The following is a 23,726-nucleotide window of genomic DNA, read 5'->3' on the forward strand; positions in this document are numbered from 1 at the left end:
TATAGCCAATAGGAAAAAGGAGGTATTGTTGCCCCTGTATAAGACTCTGGGGAGACCTCATTTAGAATTCTAGAGACCACACCTTCAAGATATAAAAAGGATGGAGTCAGTTCAGAGGAAAGCTACTAAAATGGTGCGTGGTGTTCCTCATAAGGCGTACGTATAGGGACAGACTTAAAGATCTCAATATGTATACTTTGGAGGAAAGGCGGGAGAGGGGAGATATGATAAAGACATTTAAATGCCTATGTGGCATAAATGTGCATGAGTTGAGTCTCTTCATTTGAAAGGAAGCTCTGAAATGAGAGGGCATAGGATGAAGTTAAGAGGTGATAGGCTCAGGAGTAATCTAAGGAAATACTTTTTTCCAAAAAGGGTGGTAGATATGTGGAACAGTCTCCTAGAAGAGGTGGTGGAGACAGAGACTGTGTCTGAATTCAAGAAAGCCTGGGATAGTCATGTAGGATCTCTTAGAGAGAGGAAGAGATAATGGTTACTGCGGATGGGCAGACTGGATGGGCCATTTGGCCTTTTATCTGCCATAATGTTTCTATGTTAAAAACTCATGTACCTAGAATTCCAGACACTAATGTAACCAGCAGGAATACAGAAATGCTCAGAGTTACAGATAGAGAAAGACATCAATAAAGGAAAACATGCAGGTTTGCAACATAACCCATAATGTGCCACTACAGCCCAGCTAAGAGGTCAACAGAATAATGATGCATATACTAATCAAGAACAGAGAAATGTCGTTGTGTTAAAAGAATTGTCTTCACAGATAAAAGAAAAGGAGGGTGACTCAAAGTTATACTGTGATATACAGTCGACTCCACCTAAATGCATGTTAGTTAAGCGCAAGCTTCGGTTATCCGCACATGACCACCATGATCCCGTTTGTTTGTTTTTTACATTAAAGTCAATGGACGTAAACTCCAGATAATTGCATTTCTGATAAGCACACAATCCACTTATGCGCACATATGTTATAGGTCCAATCACCATTCACTCATGCCAGTTAAATGCAATCACATGTTCTGACGTGGATAAGCCACATGTTTTGGAACTGCAGCCTAGGCCTAGCCAGGTATTCGGAACTACAGTACTGTACCATGGTGTCGCATGGACAAAAATCATTGTCTTTGGCTGAACGTGTCGATGTGTACAGTCATATAAAGGACACTGCAGATAACCAAGAGTCTGATGATGACGGAGTTGCTGCTGCTGTCATCACGACTAATGAACCACCTGCAGAGGTTGTTTCCTTCTAGGACGCGCTGAAGTCCCTACACACGCTGCGTTGTTATCTGGAGACAAATGGCTGTCATGACTAGGGACAGATTTACAGCATCAGTAGGCAAATACGCAGCCTGAATCATGCAATCTGCGTGCAGAAAACAATGACTGATTATTTCAGTAGAATGTTGGTTTAAAAAAAAGTTGTATTGCATTAGAATGAACAGTATTGTTTCTACAACTGTACCATATTACATTGTATTTGGTGCGTTTTTGGTTGAATAAAAGTTTTATTGCATTTGACTACAGCGTACTGTAATTCTTTATGACTAACAAGTGGTACTCCTATTAAGCGCACGTGGCGACCTGGTCCGAAGGGCATGCAGTTAAGCAGAGTCGACTGTACTACAACTCATATAAAAGCAAGATAAAGAAATCAAGGACCTTGAATTATTTTGTATCATTTTCCATATAAAGTCTACTGCATATGCAATTGTTTTCTAAAGAGTAGAATCTGAAGAAAATTCAAGGTGAGCACTCAGAATAAATTGTGTAAGGTTTAAGCATCTAAGAAAGAACAAAGGTAAACCAGACTTAAAATCCACACCCACCCACATACAATCTAAATGATTAATGGCAGAGGCAGGGCAAGAGATAAAGATCAAAAATGTTATGAAAACACTTTGTGAAAGAATGCCCAAGAAATGATCTGGAACAGAAACAAATCAGGCCTGTGGGTGCCAAAGTGTAAAAATAAATAAATAAAGCTTTATTCACACAATTAGAGCTAAATTTTCAAACTAAAAAACCTGCCACAACTGCAAGTGTCATGTGGTGCTTCACAGTTCTCCTTCACTGGTATTCAATCAGTTAAAGCTTCCTTTCTGCACTTGCTGAGTTTCCGATTAAAAAAATCTGGGTGAATTTCAATACTTACCATGGTACTGACTTGGTTAGGAAGTGTGATGTCTTCTTACTGCAGTTATCACCCTTACATTAAGACATGCTAAAATTCACACATGCCAAAAAGCTAATGCTCCTGCAGTGAAATTTTATATGAGAGGCAGTCAACATGCAAAGCTATAAAAATGGAAAACTAGAATATAAGAAATATAAAACTATCAAAATCAAATGGATGAAAATACAGCAAATTAAGAGGGACATTTCTGAATATAGCATCCAAATCCAATTTTGGACGTTTTGCAAAAAAACATCCAAAAATCCAGTGCCAAATATGGTCAATTTTGAACCAGATAAACATCCATCTTTTTGGTTAAAAAAAAAGTGTCCTATTTTAGATGTTTTTATGCTCAGTGCATCTTTAAGAGCCATTTTCTAACCAAAAACGCCCAAGGGGAAAATGTATAACAAGGCTTTGGGATGTCCTAACAGACTGGCCACAAACATCCCAGCAGAGCAGTAGGGCAGCCTAGGGTATACTGCCCAAAATTTCACACATCATATCACAACTCTCTTATATTGTATGGTGAGCCTTCCAGGAATAAAAAGGAAATAATATTACATTACATTACATTAGGGATTTCTATTCCGCCTGTGCCTTGCGGTTCTAGGCGGATTACAATAAAGATGATATCTGGACATTTCCAGTAGAATTACATTACAGGAGAAGAGTAGATTACAAGTAACAGTGAAGAGTTACAATACATTCAATATCGCAGCAGATGTAACATAGCCACGGATTACAATAAAGAAAATATCTGGGCGTTTCCAGTAGAATTACATTATAGGAAGAGATAATTACAGTTTATATTGAAGAATTATAGTACATTCAATATCGCAGGAGATGTTAATAGCAACTGAGTCAATTTACTACTGGTGGAGAATAAGGAATTACAATATGTTCTAGATTACAGAAGATGTTACATGAGCTGAGTCAATTTACTACTGGTGGAGAATAAGGAATTACAATATGTTCTAGATTACAGAAGTTGTTACATGAGCTGAGTCAAGTTTCTTAGGATGTTGAGTAGCATCATATGCCTATAAGCGGGGTGTATTTATTGTTTTGATGATTGCATGATGTTGGTTAATTAATGTTGTTGATATGGACAGTAGTGGTGTTTAGTTTGGGTTGGGTAAAGAGATTCTTTTCCCAAGGAGTTGATTGAGAACTCATTAGATGGCGGTTTAGATTGATGGGAGATATTTTTTGAACAGTAGTGTTTTTATTTCTTTTCGGAACTCTTTTATGTCTGTAATTTCGATCAGTAATTTTGAGATGTCGGAGTCAATATTAGCTGCCTGTGTCCCTAGTAGGTTGTCATAAAGTTTCTTACGTCGAGTACCATTGAGAGGAGGGTAGGTGAAAATGTTCTGTGTTCTCCTTCTTCTGGATAAGAGATAGTAGTGAAATCGGTTATTTAGGTAGCTGGGTGCCGTGCCGTGGGTTACTTTGAATAGGAGACAGTAGAATTTGAATTGTGTTCTTGCTTTTATTGGTAGCCAGTGAGATTCTAAGTATGCTTTGGTAATATGGTCGTATTTGCTGAGTGAGTATATGAGTCTGAGGGCTGTGTTCTGGACGGTCTGTAGTTTTTTTATTGTGTTGATTGGGCACGGTAGATAAAGGCTGTTGCAGTAGTCTACCATACTTAGTACGAGGGATTGGACAATGATCCTGAATTGGTCTTTATTAAAGAATTTTCTTATTTTTCTCAGATTACGCATTGTGAAGAATGCTTTTTGGATGATTTTATGGATTTGTGTTTGCATAGTGCAGCATCTGTCTAGTTGTATTCCCAGGATTTTGAGGGAACTCTGTATTGGGTACTTGATTGAGTTTACTTCCAGTTCTGTTAGGGATGGTTTTTTGTCCTTCTCTAGTAGTAGGAATTTAGTTTTGTCCGTGTTCAGCTTCAACTTATGATTTGTCATCCATTTTTCTACTGTTTCCATTATAGTTTTCAGGCGTCCTGTGGAGATGGGGTCGTGGATGTCGAATGGAAGGAGGATGGTTATGTCATCCGCATAGCTGAATGAAGTTATGTTTAGGGCATCTAGGGTGCTGCCTAGGGAAGCAATGAATAGGTTGAAAAGTGTGGGAGAGAGGGGAGAGCCTTGTGGCACTCCGCAGGGGTTAGACCATGGTTCTGATAGAATTTCTTTTGACTTGACTCTATATGTTCTTGTTTTAAGGAAGCCTTGGAACCAGTTGTGCACTTTACCTGAGATTCCTATTGCGTCTAGAATCTGGAGAAGTATGGGATGGTCCACTAGATCGAAAGCCGCTGAGAGATCAAGTTGGATGATTAGCAATCTGTTTCCTTGGCTGAGGTGTCTTCGGGTTATGTCTAGTAAAGATACCAGAAGAGTTTCTGTACTGTGGTTAGTTCTGAATCCAGATTGGGATGGATGTAGGATGTTGTGGGCTTCTAGGTACATGGATAGTTGTTGTGCCACTAGACCTTCTATTATTTTGACGTCTGTACCCAACTGTACACCACTACAAGAGTCCTTAAGCTTGTAGGCGTCACCTATGGGTGGGTTCAGTAGGCATTTTGTGAATTTTAGGCACTCACACTTTATACCACAAGTGTGCCAGTTAAAGAGGGATATGGGTCTAAGTCCCCTTCCCTATAGTCCACTAGGCTACTCTAGGGACCTGGGTTTGCAGCTCTAGAGCCTGGTTTGCACTTTCACCTCTTAGAGGGAGTGGGAGGGGGTCAGTGAGCACCAAGGGAGTAAGAGGGAGGTCATGCCTTATCTCTCCAGTGGTCATCTGGTCAGTTTGGGCACCTTTTTTGGCACTTATCCCCTCTTTTTGTTTAAAGACGCATTTGCAAATTAATTAAATTTTATTACACAGTGTTACTCTAGTTAATTATTTTTTACCCATTTTTTAATCTCCTTATGTGTTCTCCCTGTAAATTCTTTTTTTACTATAAAAAATGTATTTCTTTCCCTCTTACCCTTTGTTTACGTTATAATTGAAATTGTATGTAATGTTGTTGTTTCCTTACATGTATATTTTATTGTACATCGCTTAGAAATCTGATTAAGCGATTTAACAAGCAACCTAATAAACTTGAAACTTGAAACTTTTACAAAACTACGATAGCAGTTTCTAGCGCAGGGAGCCGAACTGAATGGCCAACACTGCTCCCGATGCTCATAGGAACTCAGTGAGCGTCGGGAGCAGCGTGGGCCATTCAGCGCGACTCCTCGCGCTAGAAATTGCTATCACAGTTTTGTAAAAGGAGGCCTTAATCGTTATTGAAACAGGTCTAGCCAAAAACATCATATATTTTTGCCCTGGATGTTTTTACAATACTCCATTATCGCAGTAAAATGTCAAAATTTTAGTCTGCCCTGGCTCTGCCCAAAACACGCCCCCTTGAAATTTAGACGAACTGCAGAGAAAAACATCTTTAAAATAAATTCTGAAACTAGCAATTTGCACATTCTTGTGAAAAACCATCTGCCTGCTGCTTTGTGCCATTTGGACATTTTTCTGTTTTGTAATGAGCCCCTAAACAACAACAACAACAAAAAATGTAAGAAACAACCACTGAAACCACACAACCCCAATCTTACCCCAACATGCCCCTAATTTAATCCAAACTAATTTGAGAATCCATCAAGATAACCTTACAACAGTCCCAAAAGAGGATACATTAATAAACAAAGTGTTTTGAATGAGAATGTGACAGCCTGAGGATCTCCTGAAAGATCACAGCTAAGATCCTAAAGCCAGCACAGGCATGGAGAACCCAAGCCCAGTAATAAAGGAATGTCCCGAGGATGCATGCAGCTTAAAATGTGCAAGAGCCAAACTCTATAGAAGAAATCTGAAGTAGATGAATCAAAAAACAACACGGACAGAAAAAGAGAGAGCAGTTTAGCTGAATTTTGGCATGCGAATTTGAAAAAAACTGCACAAAATTTGCTTCTCTTAACACAAAGATCAGACCAACAGCAGCTTGAACTTGGGCTGTCCTTTAGCAGTATTTCTCTTTTACCTTCCTGAAGAGTCGCTGACTGCCTCCACCAGCTGACGTTGGGTAGTAAATATATACATTGTGATCTTCTGCACTGACCGGCTTTTCTACAAAGGGCTTTGGGAAGATCTCTCCATTCACCTCCACCTGATCCTCCCCCTCCACCAGGTTACACTCTGAGGATGGAAGCATAGCAGCTGCAGTTAGCTCCGGTGAAGCAGAGGGACACAGAGAAGGGAAACCACATCTAGCAGGTTCAATGCAAGCAGTACAGAGGAAGAGCAGCAGACACGATTCATGGATGGGAAAAGCTACTTTTAATCTTATTCCATACACATTGCACCATCACCTGCAGATAACCCAGAAAAACCAGGTCCAAGCCTTCCTGCACGGTACACCTATCCTCTTCAACAGCTTAACAATTCACGTGGCAGAGGAGGAGATGCAATTGTAATCCTACATTGTATTTACCTTCCGGTTTGTCAGGATCTCGATTCAGTACAGCATAACGTGGTAGATCAATTCCTTCCTGCTGTAGGATCCGATACACCTCCCTCCTGCAAAGAAAACCCAGGGCAATATGAATTATATGTTCTATGCAACCACAAGCTGAGAAGCCTAGGGTTAGAGAAATGGACTGATACCCAGGGAAGTCAGAGCTCAAATCCCATTTCTCCAACTGATGCTCTTTGTAACCTTGGGCAACTAAGTTACTTGACCCTTCATTGCATCAGATACAAATTTAGGGCCAGATTTACTCAAGCACACTAATGCTGTTAACACATTAATAATAAATAGTTCCTACTGCATAAACGGGGCTTGTGGTACACAATGCAAGGTAGCGGAAGATGATATTTTCTTTCTCAAGGGACCCTCAGCCACAAGAGAGCACCCGCTCAAACTCAGGGATGGAAAATTTCATGGCGACACCAGAAAGTATTTCTTCACAGTGAGAGTGGTTGATCATTGGAACAAGCTTCCAGTGCAGGTGATCGGGGCAGACAGCGTGCCAGACTTGAAGAATAAGTGGGATCCCTACGAGGGTCAAGATAAGGAAATTGGGTCAATAGGGCATAGACAGGGGGTGGGGAAGCAGAGTGGGCAGACTTGATGGGCTGTAGCCCTTTTCTGCCGTCATCTTCTATGTTTCTATGTTAGATGTGAAAGACCGGTTTACACAGAATTGGAATTCAGAAGTCTAGGTCAGGATGTGCACATTTCCAGTGATATTTTACAAAAGATCTGGTGAACCCGGGGCCCTTTTTTTAAAACTCTCTATAAGAACATGCAGGAGTGCATGTGTATTTGTCAGAATGCTCAGCAACTGCAACCATTTTATAAACAGACCATAGCTGCATTGTGCTTAAAAGACCTTTACTTGTGTGATTATTTATTTTATTTAATTGTGTATTTCCCACTGCAGATCCTTGTGACTCTGGGCAAGTCACATAACCTCTACTGCCCAGGTACAAAATAAGTTCCTGTGCACAATATAAACTGCTTTGATTATAGCCACAGAAAGGCAGTATATCAAATCCCATCCCCAGATCACCCTCTCGGCCATAAATTCTACTGTTGAGCCCTCCAATCCATATACCATGATCTGCTAGGCCAATCAGGTACCACTAGGACTACCAATCCAGGATGGATTATGATCCTGCTAATGATCCGACTGAGCATGGGCCACATGAGAAACACATACAAAAACTTATTCTCTGGCCACAGTTGGCCTAAAGCGTCCAATCCTTCACGTCCGAGCTCATACCTGCAGTTGTAAAAGTGAGACATCTTGGCATTCACCACTAAGGCCATCAGATCCATCTGTGGAGACCCCCCCCCCCCCCATCACCGAACTATGGTGTCAATCACCTGTGGAGAAATGACCATTCCCCTGGTTCTCGAGTCTTCTGATTGAGAAAGTCAGCCTGTACATTTTCTACTCCTGCCACGTGCAGCTGAGAGAGCCTGCAAATTAGCTTCTGCCCATCGGAAGAGGAGCCGAGCTTCTAGGTGTAATGGGGCACTTCTGGTGCCTCCTTGCCTGTTGAGCTATGCTACACTGTTGCATTGGCCGAGAAGACTCTGACTGTCTTACCTTCCAGAGACTTTTCCAGTGCCAGAAGCACTAAATGAATGGCTCTGAGTTCCAGGCAATTTATGGACTTCTGTTGAACCAATGTCCCTGGACTGGGTGTCCATTGCAACGACAACTCCCCATTCCCACCCCACCACAAATGACACTCCTCAGCCAGCCATCCAGCACAAACCTGGCATGAAACAGGAGTAAAAAGGCCTATGGATACCATCCCTGTCAATTTTAAGTAAAAGTGATGGGTTTTGAGGTAGATGAAGGCTACAGAAAAAAAGATCATTTAAAATCCAAGATGATCTCTGCCAGAAAAATTGCACCAAAATGGCCTGTGAAGACTTCCCCAAAAAGAAAAATAACATAGGGAAAGGGATTTAACTTTTGGGGACCCTCCTGGTTTTCCCCATAGGCCTTATATATTGTGCCATGTGGTGCCTGCCTGCTTCAGCTGGAATCAATGAAGAAGAAATCTGCCTTACAGATTCGCTGGATGAACCAGGTCTTATGATTGCCAGTTGGACCGAGATCAGACTGAGCCTCAACTCCCAAAAGACCAGGGGGATGACCATGCGTCTGGCCCACTGTTAGTCTCGGCCAAGCCAGGAAGGAGCCAAACAGCCTGTGCTCAAGCTTCTGAGTAAATCAGGGATGCAAGCAGCTATGCAGGGGATGGCTCCTGAGCTCACAAAATATAAAATAGGATGGCTAGCTAGGTATCCCCAAGGGCTGATCCTGCTAGCAGCAGACCTCCACCATGCAGATCTGCATCTTCTTCCAGGCAGAAGACCCAACAAGTGGGAACCTCTGGGCACTGAGCCTCCAAAAGAACACTGAGAAAAAATACCCCAAAATAATAAAACTTCAGAGTAGATCAGAAGCACTTCTGAGCAACTTGCTTGCAGAAAACTAACTGAGGGGGCAGGAGCAGCAACCTGGGAAGGAGGCAGAGTTGAAAACATGATTAATAGTTTCATGCAAGCAACTTGCAAGTTGATATACAGAACCTTATTGTTTCAGGACCACTAGACACACTGCACGAAAACTAATCCTTGGTATTCCCTTTTAGAATTGACTTTGCCCATTTTGCCATACAAAAAAAAAAAAAAAAAAAGATTATGTACTTACCCTGGTAAGCTCTTTTATAGTAGATAGGTGAGACATTCTAGACAAGTGGGTAGTATCCTCGTGGATGCATGCCATCTGCAGAAGGAATCCAGTTCAAATTTTTCTCTGTGCCTCTTCTGTACTTCACTGAGCTCCGTAGCTCCACTTACAGTTAGTACCCAATCACCAAGAGCCACCAAACCAACATGAAGTAGACTCCCATAACAATCAAGGTCATAAACCACTGAGCTCTGGAACAACCTTACCTCCCCTCTTCGGAACTTGAGCTCTCTCCAAGTTTTCCGCAAACATCTGAAAACCTGGCTTTTCTCAAAAAATGTAAGTCTCCCTCCAACATAGGAATCAAGGAAACTCTTATATCTTGGCATCCCAAGTCCTCTAAATTTTCTTCACACTTCTACCTCTAACCTTCTGTTGTAGTTCCTTCCTATTTCTCCTACTGTAAACCGCGTCGAGCTCTACGAACGTGGAGATGATGCGGTATACAAACCTAAGGATTAGATTAGATTAGATAAATAACTGTTCTGCCAAACCCAGCGCCGCACAGTGGCTCAGAACACCACCAAGGCCAGGGCCCACTTGCCCTAATCCAAGGGCTGTCTGCGGAGGAAGTCGGCCTGAACAATGTCGACTCCCGCCACATGCGCTGCTGAGAGCACCTAGAGGTGGTGTTTTGCCCACAGAAAGAGAAGGCGGGCCTCCTGAGCCAGACAGTTGCTCCTGGCACCTCCTTAGCAATTGACATAGGCTACTGTGGTTGCATTGTCAGAGAAGACTTTGACCACTTTGCCCTTCAGAGTCTTCTGAAAGTGCACTAGAGCCAGCCGAATGGCTCTGAGCTCCAACCGGTTGATCGACCATTACCACTGAGAAGGCGTCCAATACCCCTGAATGGGACACCATGTGCAGTGAGCTCCCCCAGCCCTGAAGGCTGGCATCTATCATCATCACGATGCAATCCGCAGTGGTATGCCCTTGTATAGCAATCGTGGGAGAAGCTGGCCTGAGCCTCCAGAGTGCAGTGAAGACTGGTCTGTAACACATCTCTGTGCAGAGCCCAGCAAGAGAGTAAGATATGCTGGAAAGGATGCATGTGCGCTTTTGCCCAAGGAACCGCAACCAACATGGCAGCCATGGATCCCAGGACCAGAAGATAATCCCACACAGGAGCTGGTAGACCCAGAAGGGAAGAAATCTGGGAACACAGTTTCTGTCTGCATGCCCCTGGAAGACAGACGCAGCCCGCAGGAGTGTCAAAGAGAACACCCAGGTATTCCAAAGACTGCATGTGTGAAAGACTGCCCTTTCTGTAATTCACAATCCAACTAAGGTCCTCTAGCATTTGGATCACCAGATTCACCGTGTGTTGACCCTCGGCCAATGAGGGAGCTCTGATTAGCCAGTTGTCCAAGAAAGGGTGTGCTTGCAGAGCCATCTTACTTAAATAAGCCGCTATGACTACCATCGCCTCAGTGAGGAACAGCCACTAGTCCAAAGGGCAGAGCCAAAAACTGGTAATGGCTGTGCAAAACCAGAAGTATTTGCAGTGGGCTGGAAAGATCAGAATGTGCAAGTATGCCCCCATGAATCCAAAGAGGCAAGGAACTCTCCCAGGGCTATTACTCCTATGACAGATCGCACTGTTTCCATGCGAAAGTGTGGAAACTTGTGAGCCTCATATACATGCTGCAGCTCCAGAACAGGCCTCCAACCATCTGAGCCATTCATTGGCATGATAAAGTATATGGAGTATCTGCTGGAGCCTGAAAAGTCGAGCAGCACCCGCTCTAGAGCTTGAATATCCAGCAAGTGCTGTACAGTGGCCTACACTTGAAGCGTCTTGCCTGGGTGCCCTGCGGGAGAGTTATGAACCAATTGGTTAGAGGCTGGGCAAATTCCAATTGGAGCCTGACCAAATAAAGTCCAGAACCCAAGCCAGCAGGAAAACTGACAGCCTGCCCCCTATCTGTAGAGGGGGGTCCCCCAGCCTGGTGACATTGCACCTTCTTGCAGGGGACGCAGAATGGGAGCCAGATGGCTGGGCATGTTTGTAGCTGGAATACCTCTGCCTGGAGCTCTGATCTGAGACATGGTGCTGGAATACGAGTGATAATACCTGCAGCCATGAAAATTAGAGCGACCAGAACCCTTAGAGGGCCTGCTAACAGGCAGGGTTTTAGGATTACTGACCATCACAGAATCCATGAACTCGTGAGACTGCTGCTGGAAGTCCAGACAGCCATTTTTATTGTGGAGGAAGAATGGGCATCACTTCTGCACCAACTCACCGCTAGACCACCAGGAGATCGTGGTAGGCTTGGTGGGGTGTCAGTCTCATTTGCTAGGGAGGGCAGGAGTGCTAGCTGACAGATGGGGGTGCGGGTGTTCCTCTGTCTTGGGAGGGAGCAGTAGTGAATGTTCTAGTGGGGGTTGGGGCACAGGTGCAGGCATTACTCTTGCTTGGGAATGAAGAAGGAAGCATTAGCTGACATTTCGGTGGGGTTGGAGCATAGGCGGGATGTGGGCATGCCCTGATCGCTGTATCAAAGGTCTGCCGGTTCGGGGGAGGCTTGCAGCGGGAGGGAGGGTGGTAGGGCATCACAACGAAGGAATGGTAGAACATAAACCCTCAGTTTATATTTGAATTACCATTTTTCCCCTAAAAAGCGGGGCAAAAAAATAGTACCTTGGTTTACATTGAGATAGGTTTACATTCAAGTATATACAGTAATAGGATTCAGGAAGGTTTTGTTTAAGTCAATAAAGAGATTTTCTGTACTATTAATGGTTGCGTCTGGCTGTGTGCACAGGCCCAAAACCCAAAACCTGCTCGCGCTGTTACAGCCAGTTTCTGGATTGCTTCTAAAATAAGGGCCATTAACTCAGGCAGAGCTTGCACTGGTGGAATTTGGTGACAGAATCAGTACGATTTGAGTTCAAATATTTCGCAACAAAAATAAAAGGAACATTAATGGAGTTTTAAATTAAAAAGTTATTGAATTTAGGTTAGAAATTTTATATATATCTAACTTTCAAATTATACTAATTGGACAATAAAGGTAGACAGAAATTTATTTTATTTTAAGTATTTCAATTGTCAATTTATTGATACACTTGTAAGATGTAAAAAATGAATAAAGATTATTATTAAAAAAAAAAAGAAATACAGTTTTAATAGAAGTTTGTAATATTGGGATAGTTCCAATAATCTTTTGTAAATGAAAACTTTACCTCCAATGCCTAGCTGTCAATCACACAATATATGGAAAATTTCCCTTTAAAAGGACAGTTAGATACTTCAGCAATTTTGAGGGCTCATGAAGTTTTGGTGACACTAGGGTACTGACAAATGTACGATGTTTTCTCACATCATTTGGTGTTAAGAAGTTTAAATTCTTTTTTACATTTTTAGATAAATAAACTGGATGCTCACTTAGATTTTAATTTAGAAATGTTTAAAGAAGAAATCATTTATACTGCAGCTGGGCTCGATTTTTGCCTGAGATGAATTCCTGTTTGTCAGGAATAACAAGAAGTTTGCCCAAAATAAAATATTGTCTTTGGCTAAGAGGGTTTAAAGGAAAAATAAGAACAAAGAAAGACAATGGTAAGGGGATAAGAGAGTAGCCAAAAGAGAGAGAGAAGCAAAACCAATAAAAAAGGAGAAGGAAAAGGTAATGAAGAAGATCCGATTAGCTTATCCTTACCTATCCTGGATATAATATTGCATATTTAAGTCATTAATCAAAATTGGGTTCCGCAGGTTAGAGTATTTCACTGCCTTATCCAGAGGGAATCCTAAAAAATACAAAGACAATATAGTTTAACAGCACATGAAAAAAAAACCTGGCAGAGGATTCACAGTATAAAGTACATTGCTGGGTATTTAAAACTCTGCAGGCCAGAATAAGTCCACAAATGTGTTTTACCCCTGAATTTCGCACCAGTTTTCAGAGGGAAAGAGAAATAAAACACTTTCTTTGAAAAATTTCTCCGAAAACAGTGCCCCCCCCGCCTAAAATTGGAACCAGCTTGTTCTGGGGGGTGGGTGGGAGGAATGGAGGAATACTTTTGAAAATACAAAACTATCCCCCCCCCCCTTTTACAAAACTACGGCGTGGTTTTTAGCACCAGCCACAGTGGTCAAAGCTGTAACTGCTGCGGCCACCGCTAAAAACTGTGCTACAGTTTTGTAAAAAGGGGGGGGGGGGTGTATGTGCAGTGTCTCTCTCAGCCAAACCCATTAGGGGAAGAGCACATATAGTGTTAAGTACATTCAAGGAGGCAATTTTCAATTATTTCTTTTACTTGAAAACTGCCCTTTGTAGCCCCCTTTAAATGAGCCTCTACCATACCATACTGATTCTTGTATCCTGCAAATGTCAACTAGGAATCATTGCGGCTTACATAATATTAGAAATGATACAGAGGTATAGACCACATTCACATGAATACGTTATAACTGGGCAATGCAGAGTGAAGTGAATAGATGCGTTTTCAGCGCCTTCCTGAATTGGAAGTGTGTGGTAAGTCGTCGTAAGCTGCTTGGGTGTTCGGTCCAGACTTTGGGTCCTTGGAATTCAAAGGTGGCCACTTCTTAGTCTACCAATATAAATCAATTCAATTGCTGAACTCCTGAACTGAAATAACTTGTTCTACTCTATATATCATGAACTTTAATTTTTCTAATTTCAGAGACCAAAATTAACAATAAGGTTTCCGTGCTGTGGAGTGGACAAAAACCATGTTGGGTTAAACATAAGAACATAAGAAATGCCTGCACCGGATTAGACCTGGGGTCCATCCAGTCCGGTGCTCCACACACGCGGAGGCTCAGCCAGGCGTACCCTGGCGAATATCTTAAGTCACTCGTATCTCTCAATGTGTCCTGCAAGAAGATGTGCATCCAATTTTCCCTTAAATCCTAGAATGGTGGTTTCCTCCACCATTTCTTCTGGGAGAGAGTTCCAGGCGTTCACCACTCGCTGTGTGAAGCAGAACTTTCTGACATTTGTCCTGGCCGTGTCCCCTCTCAGCTTCAGGCCATGACCTCTGGTCTGAGTCTGGGTCACAATTGCCAATGTGAATAACGCTGTTTCTTGTTCACCATCCTTTCCCCCTGCTGCTCCATTTTGTCGATTCCTTTTAGCAATTTAAAAGTCTCTATCAGATCCCCTCTCAGTCTTCTCTTCTCAAGGGTGAATAATCCCAGTTTTCTGAGGCGATCTTTGTAGCTCAAATTGTATGTAAATAACCTTTGGAAAATATGTAATCAAAAAATTGTTGATATAATGACAGGGAGGGGTTCAGATGGACTGGAGTGAGCTTTGATGGAGACTTCAGTAGTTGGAACCTAAGAACAGTACCGGACAGAGCTTTGGGTTCTTTCCCAGAAATAGATAAAAATAAGAAAAAACCCAACAAATATTTCAATTACTGCTCCCACTTTGTGGAACGCTGCTCCAAAGTATTTAAGAGAAAACATGACTATTTTAGAATTCAAGTCTAATCTCAAAACCTTTTAACGTTTAACCGTCCTGTTAAGGACGCTTTTTTTCTCTCTGAACATGATTGATTCATGTGATATCTGCTCCCCTCCTATTATCCGTTCCACTTGTTATTTCTCTTTAAATAATGTAGTTCTACCACCTCCCTTCTAAACCAGTTTGTCTGTCAGTCTTGTATTGTTAAATCTTTGTACGATATACCTTTGTTGTACCCTGTATTTTTTAAACACTGTATTTTAATAAGATATGTACACCACCTTGAAGTCTGATTTGGCGGTATAATAAGGTTTTAATAAACTTGAAACTTGAATTTTTAGACTGAGTCAGGTTGGGCAGACTAGATGGGCCATTTGAGTCTTTATCTGCCATCATCTACTATGTTATGTTACTATACCACAAATTCCAACAATTTGGCCTGCTATGCAATACTGGCCACTGGACGATAAAATTCAACTTTATTTAAAAGCAACATTTGATGCATTTGGTATTGGTATAAGTATAAACTGAACAGGATATTCTCCTTCTGTTAACACCTCATTAACAAACCCCCTCCTTTTAGCGCCAGCAGCCATGGTAACTACTCCGATGCTCACAGAACTCCTATGAGTATCGGAGCAGTTACAGCCACTGCTGGCACTAAAACGCGCGCTATGTGTTAATAAAGGAGGGGGAAGTTAGTCAACCAATATAAAATCTCAGATGGAATTAGTGGTAGTAAAACAGGAGGACAAATATCTAAAATGCACAATTTACATGCTAATCGCAACAAAACCTTTAAAATTTGTTGTTTTGAGACTCTGGAAAACACATCCCAGGACTCTCTTTTTCATGCTCTGAATAAATGAAGCCCAGCGTATCTAATACAAAATAAACAGCAAATTCTAATCTGCTGTCAAGACAGACATGGGACAGTAGCATGAAATGCTGCTACTATTTGGGTTTTTGCCAGGTACCTGTGACCTGGATTGGCCTCCGCGAAGACAGGATACTGGGCTAGATGAACAGTTCTTAAATTCTTCATGCATCAACCAGAAAAATTTCACTGTACATTTCTTCTCTCAACAAAAAAGGTACAAATATCTCTACACCCACAGACTCCCAAAAGGATTGTAGATTTCATACCCTGTGCACATAGAAGAAATGTATTAACTCCTCGAGACAAACTGGGTAGGATAAAAAAGTGTCTCTCACATTTGTGAATATATTAAAAAAATAAGTTACTGCCGCTTTGACAGGGAACTTATTGTTGCCTCACTGAAGTGTTTTTGAAATTGTTTGTTAGACTGATAGAGGATCCATCCAATATACCATCATTTTGGTGTTTTTCATCATATTGCATTAAGATTTACTCTAATCGAATGACACCAGATGCAGCTATTTGCAGAAACGCAGGCCGTGTCAGGTCCTCAATAAATTTGCTTCCTTTATCCCTTCTTTTGGTGGACTATGCTGCTTTTTTTGTAATTTGTTTTATTTTCTATTTGTATTAAAATTTTATATTCCACATATCCCACAATCCTATGTGGATTACAGTAAAACATTCAGAATCATGAACATACAGGTAACATATTATAACCTTAAACTAATAACCTAAAATAACATAACATAACATCACATAAAATATCCCAGTAGCATGGCAAATTCTCACTCTCCCATATTTTGACTGAGAAATAACTCTTGGCAATTCACTTACTGCTATAAGTACGCAGAAATAGAATAGTTTTAAGTTCCTTCCTAAAGTTTATTCCCTCTGTTTGGTACCTATATAAGGTGATTTTTGAAGATAAATATTTAACATGTGGTTACATTACAAGACACTGGCTTTGAACATTATAAGGAGGCAATTAAAAAAACAAAACTATCCACTTTAATGCAAAATCCACAATGCCCAATGATTTTACACCAAATTTCAAAGAAACATTACACTGTGCAACTTAGTGCTTGTCAAATGTTATGTGGCTACAAAAACCCTCAACGCCTAGTCCTATCTTGTGCCTGTGTCATGTTTCTCAGCTCTTCTATTGCTGCTGTAATCCCCATCTCCCATCGAGCCTATGCAAGCCTACTTATCGTGTTCTGCATGGGAAAATGGTGTTTCCTCCCCCCCCCCCAAATCATGGTCATGATCCCAAATGTGCACTTTGGGGTTACAACCCACAATTTAGAAAACACTGATACAACTGCTAAATCATTTCATTTTTAGAGAATAAAGGGCTCAGTGTTCAGTGTATTCTATCCATATCAATCAGCTGTCTGAAAATCACCCTTCCTCATACATTTTAGATTTTGCGCATTGAAGACATGTCATCTTTTAGCCATACTGAGATGAGGCATATCTGGGGAAGTATTTAGTTCAGGAAAGGAAAAAGTACACAGATTGCATTTTCAGATCTTTCTGCTTACTTCTGTAGGGAAAACATAGAAACATGATTGCAGATAAAGGTCAAATGGTCCATCTAGTCTGCCCAGTAATCAAATCGTATCTTTTCACATCTGAAAGTAGCGTCCATGTATGATCTTTGCAGTGCAATTTGTAACATTAACCATGACACTTGCCTTTGGAATGGAAAGAGATGAGACAGTCACAGATAGGCCAGTTTTCCACAGGCTCGTTCAGGATGACATCCTCACTCATGATCACCACAGTGATGTAATCAAACTTGCAGAGCCGCTCCAGAATTTGGGTCATGGGCTTAGATTTGGACTTTTTGGTCATGGCACAGATTCCCACCACAATCTGTCGCTCTGGAGGCTGTTGCATGAGAAATCACAAACAGACAGAAAGAAATCCATGAAGAAACAGCAGCTTTCTCAAACAATATTCTCTGTCTAAATGTTTACTTCAAGATGCTGATGTTAGCCAAGAGAAATTCAGTGTCTTTTCCTGTTTCCTTGGCTTCCCCCCTGCAACATGAACCAGCATTTGGGAATTGTTCCTCCTTGACAGCACCTATACATAAAACATTTGTGTGCTGAAAATATCAGCCTAGACACCTGATCATGTGTGTAGAAAGAAAGGGGCCTTACAGTTTTTAATTGTTATTTGCCACAGTAGGGTCACAAGAAATGCAGAGACTCCCTCAAGAAGTTTCAGGGTAAAGGGGGATAGGATTTGATATACTGCTTTGTCTGTGTGGTTTACACAATCAAAGAGGTTTACATGGGGCAATGAAGTGTTAAGTGACTAAGGGGCTGCAGTGGGAATTAAACTCACAACCTCAGGGAGTTGAGACAGCTGCTCTAACCACTAGGCCACTCTTCCACTAAGGATCTGGTTCTCAAGCAACCTTTTAGATTAGAGGCTTTAAAGCCAGTCTTCCAAATCCTGATGGCATCTTTCCACTATCATTTGAAGGCAGGTGGGGTTGGTCATACTGTATATTAGAGTGGCACTTTGATACCTCAAGAGCACATACTTTATCCATTATAATGTTACTGGGCCAAAAGCAGAAGCTGGGTCTTTTGGGCACAATAATGAAGTTGCCATTCCTTTCTTAAAGGACTTTAGAAATCTTCAAAATATTTCAAACCCCTGAGCCACTAGAGTCGAGAGACATCTCACTCAAAGGTTTTTTCTAAAGTAAATAGGACCATAGAAGTATCATCATTTTACATCAAACTAAACAAACGAGAAAGAGAAAAGAGAATTTTGAACCAAAAGAAAAATCCCCCAAAAGGTACTCTCTCTCAATTCAGGGTCTGAGGCTGGTGATGGATCTAGAGCTTTGTACAAGTAATGCTCATCAAGGTGGTCATATTGCAGGGTGCTGTGCCTAGCTCAATCTGAGAGCGGAGTGCAAGAAAATAGCTATTGTTTTCAGTATGTTTATTTCAGTGGTCTCCAACTCAAATCCTTTGCAGGGCCACATTTTGGATTTGTAGATACTTGGAGGGCCTCAGAAAAAATAGTTAATGTCTTATTAAATCTTTCCTTTTGGCTAAGTCTTAATAATAATATTGTCATTTATAGCTAAAGAGACATATGATGAAGAAACTGTTTTATTTTACTTTTGTGATTATGATAAACATACCGAGGGCTTCAAAATGGAACCTGGCGGGCCGTGAGTTTGAGACCACTGGTTTATTTCCATAATGCTCAACAGAGGCAAAAAACTTTAAACGATTTGGTTTAGTGAAATGTTATTATACTGACTGAATTTCGAACAGTTTAATAAAGAACACTAAAAGCACCTCACTGTGGACTGACCTAGGACTATATTTTTATATATTCTGAATGATTGAAAGTTATCGAGACCTATGGGCATAATAATGTTCATGCATCACAACCCATTGCAGCTGTTTGCAAACTCCATGTCAATTGTGCACAAACAAAATATCATGCAAACACACAAACCACACTTAAAATCCTCAAATTATATTCAAGAATATGTGCAAACATTTTCATTAAATGTACTTCAGCTATCATCAGCTTTTACAGGCAAAGTCCTTTAAAACGTCCAGATTTGCCAACTATGCACTGTCATGGTCTATCATTATTTTCACCTAATATAGTAGGCAACTATAAATAAAAATATATAGTTAACGGCAGAGAGAGAAAGAAAACCAACAAGTCAAATCAGACAAGAAAGACAGAGAAAGCTCGGCCTGTTGACAATATCGAAACTACTCTGTATTTAGAGCATGGAAGGACCCATTCAGTGATTCTCCTATGAATTCATTTGGTTAATTTGAAACCTTATCTCCAGGGCGCAGCCTTTTCTCAAAATCTGGCACAGCAGAATGGTTCATCTTCAGCACAACCCAAAAGTCTTTTTTTTGTGTGTATATGTTTCTTTTGCGTTCTTTACAAAGGAAGTTTTTTCCCCACCCTCCTCCCTCTCAGAGGGAAACTGGATCCACTTTGTTTTCACAGCTCTGCTTCCTGCAGAGATGCAGCCTTTACCAGTAAACCTTTGAAATCTTACCCGTCAGCTGCCCTTCCTTTTATACTCTAAGCAGGAGGGTAAAGTTCTTCAGCTTATGCGCCTCTCAGCTATTTGTTCTACAATCAGCTGGTCCAAATAACCCTAGACTTGAAAGGCATACCAGAGGCCAAAGGAGAATTCCTACAGGAGAGCAGGAAAAAAAAAGCCAACTGCAGCAAACACTTGCAATCATTCTTCCAGCACAAAGTCTCAGATTCCGTACAGGTCGTCCAAAGTTGGGTGTGGATCACAGGTTTGCGCACAAATTAGTTAATTAGGTAATAATTAGTATTAAAAAGCACTTAATTGGCAGTAATTAAGAGTTACATGCGGATCTGCCCTATGCCCTACTGTTTAACCTAAGTGCCCAAATTTAATCGCAAGGGATTCCAAAGGCAGTGAGGCCATGGGAGGGGCACGAGCGAGTCAGGGGAGCGCCAGAAATTAGGCAGCGTTATAGAATATCTGCATTTGAACACCTAACTGCCATGAGCTGGGCACGAGCAATCAAACCAGCCTCTGGTGATTTTTCAATCACTTTGTTCCTGAGGTTCATCTCTATCAAACGGAGCTTTTAAGGAATATTGCAGAAGATGCATAATCCACCAGCTCGCCTCAAGCAGGCAAATTGGTACTTGATGAGAATTGCATTCTTTTTCTACCAATGTGTTAACAAATTATACGAGGACGCACATCCTATAATATGTTCATATTGTGTGATCGTGGATGGTCTCAGCATGACTGCACTTTTCAAGGCTGTATTGTTTGTTCCCCCAATGAGCCAAAACATTGGTGAAACAAAGTCGCTTGTTGGGAAGATCGGAGAAGACGTGACAGCATTGGAGCTCAAGTCGTCTTTTGTCAGCTAAGTCCTTGAACGTGCCTCCAGGTGACTTTGCCCTTTTCTAAACATGAGCTGTTCTGGGAGGGAGTTTTTTTGCCAGTGAAAGTATCAAAAGCAGTTTTGATTTGTACCTTTTGGTTCTATACTGCTATATTACTCTGAGGCTTTTTCTCCCTCTTTTTGGGTGCATGTTGGGTTTGAAGAGGGGGGGGGGTACCTCGGTGCCACGATCACATAACATTTTGAATCATTCTTCTTCTACCCCTTAAAATCACTTCATTGACCATTTCTTTGAAGGGGTAAATGAACATGTGGATAAAGGTGAGCCAGTTGATATTGTGTATTTGGATTTTCAAAAGGCATTTGACAAAGTACCTCATGAAAGACTTCTGGGTAAATTAGAAAGCCATGGGATAGGAAGTAATGTCCTATTATGGATTAAGAACTGGTTGAAAGACAGAAACAGAGAGTAGGTTTAAATGGTCAATATTCTCAGTGGAGAAGGGTAAATAGTGGAATTTAATAACAAAAAAAGCTGATAGATTAATGTTTGAATTGAACATGCAGCATATAAACACTTGTTTCAGGAGGAGAAGCCTCAGATCCCCATTAGGGAAAACCTGTAAACACAGATGGGAAGGAGGTTTTTGCCAGTGATGTTATTTAATCCTTTGCTTTTGGAGAGAGGTTTTCCCTAATGGGGATCTGAGGCTTTTCCTCCTGAAACAAGTGTTTATATGCTGCATGTTCGATTCAAACATTAATCTATCAGCTTTTTTTTTGTTATTGATATCATCTCTGGCTGGTAAAGGGTTTCTTTGGATTGATTATAAACAGTGGGGTTCCCCAGTGGTCTGTGCTGGGACCACTGCTTTTTAACATATTTATCAATGATCTAGAGATGGGATTAAATAGTGAGATAATTAAATTTGCCAATGACACAAAATTGTTCAAAGATGTTAAAATCGCAAGAGTGTTGTGAAGAATTGCAAGAGGACCTTGGGAGACTGGGAGACTAGGTATCAAATGACAGATGACATTTAATGTGAGCAAGTGCAAAGTGATGCACATGGGAAATAGAAACCCAAACTATAGCTATGTGATGCCGGGTTCCCTGTTAGAGGTCACTGCCCAGGAAAAGGATCTAGGTGTTATCGTTGAGGATACATTCAAACCCTCAGCTCAATGTAAGGCAGTGAATAAGAAAGCAAACAGAATGTTAGGAATTATCAGGAAAAGAATGAAAAAGAAAAGATGAAAATGTACAGCCACACTTTGAACACTGTGTGCAATTTTGGTCGCCGTATCTCAAAAAAGATGTAGCAGAACTAGAAAAGGCACAAAGAAGGTGGATGAAAATGATATAAGGGATGGAATGACTTACCTATGAGGAAAGGCTAAAGCAGCGAGGGCTCTTCAGCTTGGAGAAGAGACAGCTTAAGAGTGATATGATAAGAGGTCTATAAAATACTGAGTGGAGTGGAAAGGGTAATGTGAATCTCTTGTTTACTCTTTCCAAAAATACAAGGACTAGGGTGCATGCTATGAAGCTACTAAGTAGTTGATTTAAAACAAACCAGAGAAAATATTTCTTCACACAATGTGCAATTAAACTCTGGAATTAATTGCCAGAGAATGTAATGAAATCAGTTAGCTTAGTGGGGTTTAAAAATGTTTTGGACAATTTTCCTAAAAGAGAAGTCCATTGGTCATTATTGAGATGTTTTGGGGCAATCCACTGCTTATTCCTAAGACAAGCAGCATAAAATCTGTTTTACTCCTTGGGATCTAGCTACATACTTGGGACCTGGGTTGGCCACTGTTTGAAACAGGATACTGGGTTTGGATGGACCTTCAGTCAGTCCCAGTATGGCAATTCTTATGTTCTTATGATCCAACGCATGGCTCAAAGTGTTATTATATCAAATAAGCACCTGTATTGGAGAAGATACCTGCAAGAAGTGCTTGCTGTGCTGGAGAAGAAGGACATGTTACATGATGCTAGAGGTCAAAAATCTCTTCAAAACATTAAAAGTTACAATATAAAGTCGGAAATTCAGAACTTTGCAGCTGTATGGAAGCACAAGATGACTCACAACTTCAGCCAACAGCTGGAAAAAGTTATTGAACGACACTGATCCTGAATATGACTTTAAAGATTTTGAAGCAACTGATTTTCATCATATGCTGCATAAAAGGATGTGTAGACCAATGTAATTTTAAATTTTATTTAAGGATAACATAGTAGATGACGGCAGATAAAGACCCGAATGGTCCATCCAGTCTGCCCAACCTGATTCAATTTAAATTTTTTCTTCTTAGTTATTTCTGGGCAAGAATCCAAAGCTTTACCCAGTACTGTGCTTGGCTTCCAACTACTGAAATCTCCATCAAAACTCACTCCAGCCCATCTACACCCTCCTAGCCATTGAAGCTCTCTCCAGCCCATCCTCCCCCAAACAGCCATATAGAGACACAGACCCGGTTACCAGGTGTTATAAACTGGAGGAGAAAATACATGCAGAAGACAAAGAGAACATAAGAAGTGCCTCTGCTGGGTCAGACCAGAGGTCCATCGTGCCCAGCAGTCCGCTCGCGCGGTGGCCCAACAGATCCAGGACCTGTGTAGTAGTCCTCTATCTGTACCCCTCTATCCCCTTCTCCTTCAGAAAATTGTCCAATCCCTTCTTGAACCCTAATACCGTACTCTGTCCTATCACGCCCTCAGGAAGCGCATTCCAGGTGTCCACCACCCGTTGGGTGAAGAAAAACTTCCTAGCATTGGTTTTGAATCTGTCCCCTTTCAACTTTTCCGAATGCCCTCTCGTTCTTGTAGTTTTCGAAAGTTTGAAGAATCTGTCCCTCTCCATTTTCTCCATGCCCTTCATGATCTTGTAGGTCTCTATCATATCCCTTCTAATTCTCCTCTTCTCCAGGGAAAAGAGTCCCAGTTTCTCCAGTCTCTCAGTGTATGAAAGATTTTCCATACCTTTTATCAAATGTGTCGCTCTCCTCTGAACCTTCTCGAGTATCGCCATATCT

The 23,726-nt window shown here is 41.3% G+C and overlaps 1 protein-coding gene across 1 annotated transcript in view; it reads right to left on the reverse strand.

The window, feature by feature from the left end:
* Positions 1-23,726, reverse strand: part of PPIP5K1 (diphosphoinositol pentakisphosphate kinase 1) — a 201,687-nt gene that overhangs the window by 146,143 nt on the left and 31,818 nt on the right. Inside the window, 4 exon segments of the mRNA XM_033919568.1 lie at positions 6,216-6,370; positions 6,666-6,751; positions 13,116-13,206; positions 17,472-17,667. Of these exon segments, the coding sequence (XP_033775459.1) occupies positions 6,216-6,370; positions 6,666-6,751; positions 13,116-13,206; positions 17,472-17,667 (528 nt within the window).

The sequence above is a fragment of the Geotrypetes seraphini genome, chromosome 14 (genome assembly GCF_902459505.1).
Source record: "Geotrypetes seraphini chromosome 14, aGeoSer1.1, whole genome shotgun sequence".
Taxonomy (NCBI): domain Eukaryota; kingdom Metazoa; phylum Chordata; class Amphibia; order Gymnophiona; family Dermophiidae; genus Geotrypetes; species Geotrypetes seraphini.